We start from the raw sequence: 7,912 nt of genomic DNA, 5'->3' as shown, positions 1-7,912 counted from the left end.
ATAGATAGATAGATAGATAGATAGATAGATAGATAGATAGATAGATAGATAGATAGATAGATAGATACATGCATACCTATATACACATACATATGTATATAGAGTGAGTAGACTAACGCGGAACACGTGTGAGAATGTGTGTGTTTGTGTGTCTGCCCCGACACCATCGCTTGCCAAGCGATATTGGTGTGTTTACGTCCCCGTAACTTAGTAGTTCTGTAAGAGAGACCGATATAAGTACTAGGCTTACAAAGAATAAGTCCTGGGGTCGATTTGATCGACTAAATGCGGTGTTCCAGCATGGCCGCAATCAAATTACTGAAACAAGTAAAAGAATAAAAGAATCAGGAATTCATCTGCAAAAGTAAATTGCAAGTAACTCTCCTGCTTCTAATAATAACGACTTTTCTTACCTCCCTTGAAATTTATTTGTGTTCTGTTACATATGCAAAATAGCCTGTAATATGGTAGGGAAACATCTGATGTCATTAAATTGTAACATTATCACTAACTTAGTCATCATTAGCATGTATGTATGTATGTATGTATGTATTTATGTATTCATATATGCATGTATGTATTTCTGTCTGCAAATGGAGGTCTTTGTGTCAGCAATGGTGGACAACTCGTGCTGGTGGGTTACTACCCCGTAACTCAGAGGTTCGGCAAAAGCGAATGATAGAATAGGTACCAGGCTTATAAAAAATATGTATTGTGGTCGATCCTTTCGACGTAAAATTCAAAGTGTTGCCCAAGCAATGTTGTAGTCTAATGGCAAGAACAATAGATGAAAGATAAAAAAAATATAAACATTATATTAACGCAATTACAATAAATTCAATTTTATTCCTTACGTACGTTTTACATTGTATTACATTTTATAGCCCCTCCATGCAATGTTTCAAAGCAATTCCATGATGAACTACAAGTGAGCATCATGAGAAAATTTTCATGAACTGTGTTACACAGACCAAATGATTCTGTTTGGTTACAATATCCACATGAAGTTTGAATAAGTAACAAAGTGGTTGCAAAGAATCACAACTGTCACACGCACAAGGGTACAAAATATATACAATTTGTTGAACATAATTTCTCCAACATTTGCATTTTATATCTGATCCAGTGTCACTACAAAATACAACGCTAACGACAATAGTATACCGGAAGCAATATGGTGGGTAATACATTACACGGAACTAAGTATACACGATTTAATATAATGCTATATAAACATATAAAACCATACACAGATACACACATGCGCACACAAGCATACATACGGATAGATATATTTCTCAATATAAACAAGATTAAGAGAACTTCTACTAATGATGTCAGGCCATGGAGACATGATAATTTGACAGATTTACATAACATACCTTGAATCTCCAAGCAATCTTTCGGGCACAGCGTAAATTATAATCCGATTTGAAAACTGGCAAGCTGATACCGAAAGAAACACGAGAACAGAATAGAGTGGAAATTCCTGAAGAATTATACGCCATGCATGCTTGCGTAGCTGAGACATCGCTCATTCATTTTAGATACAAAAATTCCACCGCATTACATAATTTTTCAGATCCGACATTTTCAGCAAATGCAAGCACATGGACAAAAGTTCTGTTGTGCTAAAGTACACAATCCTCACCGAAGTTTGAGAGAATCTACTAAATTGTAGCTGTCTCACAAACTTTGGCATCTTCAACAACCAGACTTATTGTGAGTTCTTCTTTTCCTTCCCTTCTTTTCCCGTTTTCATTCAAGTATTGTCCTCTCGCTCCTCATTTTGCATCAGTCTTCTTTCTTTTCTCGTAATTCTCAAGGAGTCCTAATTTGAAACAGCATGCCCTATGTTCTTTGATCCTGAAAGACTGCTTCAAAAAACAAAACAATGTATATAAATCTGCGGAAGTATCGTATCTCCATGGCACTAAACTCTATTAGTAGCACTTAATTAAATACTGTGTACGTTAAATTAAATGTATTTCTTATTGGATGGAATACTCTTTTTCTCAATGGAAACATCTTTACAATTTCCTGAAATGTTGCTTCAAAATATTCGATGTAACATTGCCATCAATATTCGAACTGCACTTCTGATTTATTTACAAAATAACACACACTCCAACTTACAGCAACATAATCTTTATTACCTCCACCTTAGCGAAGGCGGGGGTATTGCTTTCAGTCGTGTTTGTTTGTTTGTTTATTTGTTTATCCGTGGACCACAAACCGCTGGATGGATTCGGATGAAACTTTCAGAGATGTTTGGCCTCGTAAATGGCACGAACTTATTCGATTTTGGGATTGATCCGGTACCGGACAAGGATTCTGGATTATTTTTCAGTTTTTTTTTTTTTACCTAATTTTCTATTTTTTTCTTTTTAGTATTCTCGTTTGTGAGAGCAGTTGATTTAATTTCAGATATTCTCATTTTAAAAATCATTTCTACCCAATCGTTGAGCGCCCGTTGGTGTTACCTTGGGAGATGTTTGCGCTCTCTGAGTGCTCTTGTTTATATATGCATTGGTAACATGACGACGATTGCGGTAAACAAGACTGTTTTGAACCTGACCTGAAAGAAAATGCAAATATGTTTATTCAAATATTTTCATTGATGAAAACTGTACATTCAATAAGTAACGATTTCAGTAATTCCACATCATTGTGTCTGATAATTTGATATTGGTTTTCTATGTTTTATGTAGAGTATCACTAATAATGCATTTGCAGTTGGTATAATAATGCAGCTCAGTGAAATTATTTGGAGACGTTATGATAATAATAATAATAATAATAATAATAATAATAATAATAATAATAATAATAATAATAATAATAATAATAATAATAATAATAATAGTCATAGTAATAATAATAATGACAATAATAATAATGGTAATAGTAATAATAATAATAGTAATAGTAATAATAATAATAATAATAATGATAATAATAATAATAATAATAATAATAATAATAATCGTTTCTTTAGTGGACACAAGGGCCGAACACAAAACAAATAGAGACAATACAGACCTCGGGACACAAAATTCGAGTAAACAATAATATAACAATGACAATTAACAACGTAATTAAACAATAAAATTTCGCAAAAAGGGAAGTTTCTTACAGGGACAACCGAGGAACCCAATACATTCTGGTTATTCTGACAGCCAGATGCACCTCAGTAGCCGCCTCTCTGCTTTTCAACTGAGGACGGTTTTGTCGCCCTGTGCACATCTCGGACAGGTCGTCTGACAGCACCTCCGTGTCTGTAGAGATTGTCTCGAACTGTCAAATCTCTCCGGTAGCACTGCTAGGCGATGGATTTCTGGAAGATATACGAAAGTCCTCCTGAAAAAACCAGTTAATTGGTCCCTTCCGACGTCCAGAGTTTCCATGAAGAAGTCATCGCTCATGCCTCCCACTAATCCCCTATAGAACTCAATGGTGGAACTTCCACCGACCGCGCTGGTTGACTGGCAGAAAGCTTTGAGCGCTTGCCGGCACGCCAGGTGCCAAGCGCCCTTTCTTACTCTACGCTTGAACCAGGATTGTAGATCTGTCAATGAGACGAGCTGCAGAAATTCCTGCTCGACATCTGTTCACCGTTAAGAAAGTGCTGGAGATGCTGCAGCGGGTGTCTGCGCATCATTAGCCACGGTATGACAAATCCTCCACTCAGCGACTGCTGACAGCGGCTGGACCATCTGACGAGTGGAACATGACCATTATACAGGTCAACGATGAAGCAAGGAGCTACGGCCAGCCGGTAGTTGACAAAAGAAGAGAAGTACGCATTCGCCACATGTGTGTTTCAACATCCTTAAACAACCATTATTCAGGGACGTTTTGAGCGGGATGGGATACGCGATCCTGAATAAAATTCTAACTGGGCCCCCACCTGCGAGGTCATGCACTGTTTATATTGATATGAGATCACCATGTCGTGTACATATGGTTGTGACGCATGTGCCTGGTGCACCCTTATCAGACGAGTAGTCATGACGGCTATGTTGGGCTTCATATAATTTACCTCAGTCTCACTTGGATGGCATGCACGGCTCTCTCATGATAATTATAGTAATATGTCATGACAATTCACAGCTTAGCCTGCTGGGTATGATGGGAAGTGTCAGCTGTCCACAGCCAGCAGACTAAAGGGACACTTGTTTACCCGTCACAGGGTTCTTGAAGCATGACTAGTAAACAAGTGTCACTTTTGTCTGCTGGCTGTGGACAGCTATCTCTTTCCATCATACCCAGCAAAATAAGCTCTGAATTTTCATTACATAATAATAATAATGATAATAATAATAATAATAATAATAATAATAATAATAATAATAATAATAATAGCAACAGCAATAATGATAACAATGATAATACTGATGATGATGAGGATGATGATGATGATGATGATGATGATGATGAAGACGCTGAGGCAGTACCAGACAGTGGCTCTCATGGCTTTTGATCTTAAATTGTTGGAAATATTATCATGGACATCGTTTTGTCTTCGCATAAAAAATGAGCTACAGCAAATATTCTGCTTAATACCACAGATTTGGTTATCAGGTCTCTTGATGTGCACCTCTGATCACAAGCAGGAGTATTTGGGGAGAATCATAGCCATGTTTTGAGAGGAATTCTTTGCGATTTGAACAATTCACGTTTGGAAACATCCACCTATAAGTTGGCACTTAGTAGAAATTTGCAATAGTCAAAAGTGGCCGAAGACTTTTGCTCGGTATTTCATATGCATTCAGGAAAAAGACAAAGCATATGATTATATATATATATATATATATATATATATATATATATACACACACACATATATCGATGCTATTATGTTAAACTGTCGTATGTCCAAATTTGGCAAACTTGAAAGGCATGCAATATGTTATGTCCGTGTAACTTAGCAAAGAATTAGTATCTTCGTAATCCCTGCAAAACATATATTAATGTGTAGATATCTTGACTAGTAATGCAAGTACAATCTCCCTTTAATAAAATCACTACGTTTACATTGAACTACCACAACGATATCGCGCTTTTATTGTTGCGAGCTGTCTTTAGTGTTATTATCAGTCCTTTCCCTATTACTGTAGTCTTACTGAAACGGCATTTTACCGGCCTTTCCAGTATATCTCCGTTATATCAAAATTACATTGTTTGATTATTACAGTAATATTCATATTGGCGTGAAGAAGGTGTAATAAACTCTTATTACAGCGGTAATATAAATATCAATATTTCGTTAATGCTGCCGTGTTACAAGTATGTTACGTACCTCAGGCCTGCTGGTGTCGCTCGGAAATGAATTGGACTGTAAGAAAGAGATGTTATATTGTGAAATTGAACATTCAGGGCAAATTATATATTCATTATCTCTTCTTCAATATTCACATGCTAGATATATTATTAGATGAACTTGTGTTGCATCATATGCAGATCGGATGAGTAAATACCAGTAATACACTATGTTTGGTCAGAGATGACAAAAAGGTAAGTTCACAGTAAAGCAGGACGCAGCTTTGTTTCTTTCGCGTATAGTATCTTCGAACTTCTTTGTCCAGTAATAATTTGTGCACTTCATTTCATGGACTCCCACATTATATAGGGCCTCATGTCATTATCTCATGATATGACATTGGGGAGAGGTCATTTAGAACGTATTGTCCGTATTATCTGAGGCTGATATGTCAACTAAAGGAATATCAAAACTACCTTTTGACTAGTCTTAAATCTCAGCCGCATATTTTAGAAGCAATACCCTATAAACGGAATATTTATCCGGTCATAAGAAGCGATATTTCAGGCCTGAACATGAGCTGAACTTTCTCAATGTGGCAAATGTCATGAAGCTGCCTGAAAAGCATGTGTAAACAAAGCAATAACCTAAGATACACATAATTCGAATGTTGTTTGCATTCCCCAATATTTACATCGATTCCTATCAACACAGTCGTCCTTCCGAATTTCGAACCTGGATGATATCATAATATTTCTAAAGTTAAAATGTGATGATCAGATGATGTATAATCATCCGGATGTAACACAGACCTACATCGTGCTGAGACTTCAGCATCCTAGGAACCTCTTCTAGTATTCGATATGAGCTGATATCTGGGTCTATATCAATAGATATGTATTACTTAACAAATTCACCAGTTTTTTTTAAATGAAACTTAAAAGAACATAAAACTAACGCTAATACCCACGAATTTAGGCATATCTCATGCAGATGATATAGACACATTGGGTATACCATACATGCAATGCAAATAGAGCTATCCTATCTGTCCATCAACAACCCTGCAGCAATCAGATCTATGTACGAAGACTACACAAAAACATATTATCATTACAAGTTATACAGGGGCCATAACCAGGAAACAGCTCGAAACCGAAAGAGCTATAATAAGCATGAATGATCAACTGAGCATGCCACTGGCACACATTGTTTATAGAACAGTTTTAAGGATCATATTCTTTGTACTACATAAAACAATCAACTCTGAATATTGAGATATTTACAAAATACGCCAGAACAACAAAATATAAACCACTAAAAGGAAAAATGAACTCTAGATATGCAGTCATATATAAAACACTCTAGAGCTACACCAATCACCTCTTAGCACGTTGCCGTATATAATGCAATCTAAAACTAGAGAAGCATCTCAAATACGAAATTGTTACCCAAACAAAGGAAAACAACACACACGCACACATACACACGCATCAAGGAATATATTTTCTCTAAACACAACATTTACTATGAGTGACAAAGACATAAGGAGTCGACGTGACGGGCAAAATTTAAATCTATCTGTTACTGCTGGAAGGTATGAACATAAAGAAATACTCGCGGACAAAAGAGAGCATGTGTGTGTGTGAGTCTCACATAATCAGCGGCTTTACGGCTTCCCTTAATATTTATTAGTACATGTCAGTATGAGAAATTTTGTACTTAGCTTATTGAATGTATGACTAATTAATTCGGGCAAATTTCTAAATCCTGTACGACAGCACGATGAATGCAGACTTAATATGCCGCACAAGTTAATTTTTGTTCTGCTGTCTTTTCTATGAAGCTAAACTATGGAGATAATTATTCATTTTATTTTCAAACTGACGCTTTTTTTTTTCGCAAATATTCACCATGAGTTAGGTTATTTAATCACAATAAAACTTGAGAAAATTTCCACGTGATATGTAACAAAATTTTGTAGCATATATTGTTACTACTAACACTGGTGCAGTTAACAAGGATATTCACTAAACAATAGTAGTAACAACTGAGCCCAGAATAATAAGGATATCTTACCTTACAGGTTTCGGCATAGGCGAAATCATAGTATCTATAACAGTAGTCTATATGATGAAGACAACGATGAAACTGTTTGTAGCGCCTGAGAAACAAATCAGAAATTATTGGAGAAAATGAAAATTTTCAATTACCCTGATGTTTATAAACGTATTTCGTTCTGAAATGTAAGCAATTCAAAGTGAAATTTACATCTTATATTCCTGTCGTATGAAAACTAAAAGTAGTAAGCAAGACAAGCATATTTAAGTGATTGTTGCGTAAACCTAAGTGAACGACCGTCCATCTTCCTCAGCGAAATATATATTCTACTGAATCATAGATGTCTTTAAAACGGAAATATGCCCCGAGTTGTTCCAACAGAGTAAACGCCGCTAAAATAACCGAGTGTAGCAAGCAGTGGTCTTAAACAGAGTGGTTGGTAAAATCAGTCATAAAATAATGTCCTGGTATGATTTGGAATACGAATACTGCGAAGAATTCGGTTCGACGCTCACACGGATGCGTCAATGCGCCCATAAATACATACATATATATATATATATATACATATATATGTATATATATATA

At 35.9% G+C, this 7,912-nt stretch overlaps 1 protein-coding gene and 1 long non-coding RNA gene across 3 annotated transcripts in view; one reads left to right on the top strand and one right to left on the bottom strand.

The window, feature by feature from the left end:
- The window catches only part of LOC128249876 (uncharacterized), a 38,572-nt gene that overhangs the window by 9,180 nt on the left and 21,480 nt on the right, over nt 1-7,912 (top strand). The window lies entirely within an intron of this gene.
- LOC106877823 (uncharacterized) overlaps nt 827-7,912 on the bottom strand; it is a 9,725-nt gene continuing 2,639 nt past the window's right edge. For both annotated transcript variants that reach the window (XM_052974416.1, XM_052974415.1), the window contains exons 3-5: nt 7,343-7,427; nt 5,303-5,338; nt 827-2,578 (exon numbers count right to left, since the gene is read on the bottom strand). In XM_052974416.1, coding sequence (XP_052830376.1) covers nt 2,519-2,578; nt 5,303-5,338; nt 7,343-7,427 — 181 coding nt within the window. In that variant the 3' untranslated portion in view covers nt 827-2,518. The remainder of the gene's footprint in view (nt 2,579-5,302; nt 5,339-7,342; nt 7,428-7,912) is intronic.

This window comes from Octopus bimaculoides, chromosome 18 (assembly GCF_001194135.2).
Source record: "Octopus bimaculoides isolate UCB-OBI-ISO-001 chromosome 18, ASM119413v2, whole genome shotgun sequence".
Classification (NCBI taxonomy): Eukaryota; Metazoa; Mollusca; class Cephalopoda; order Octopoda; family Octopodidae; genus Octopus; species Octopus bimaculoides.
Note: the sequence above shows the minus strand (reverse complement) of the source record. Positions and strands in the feature narration are given on the sequence as shown.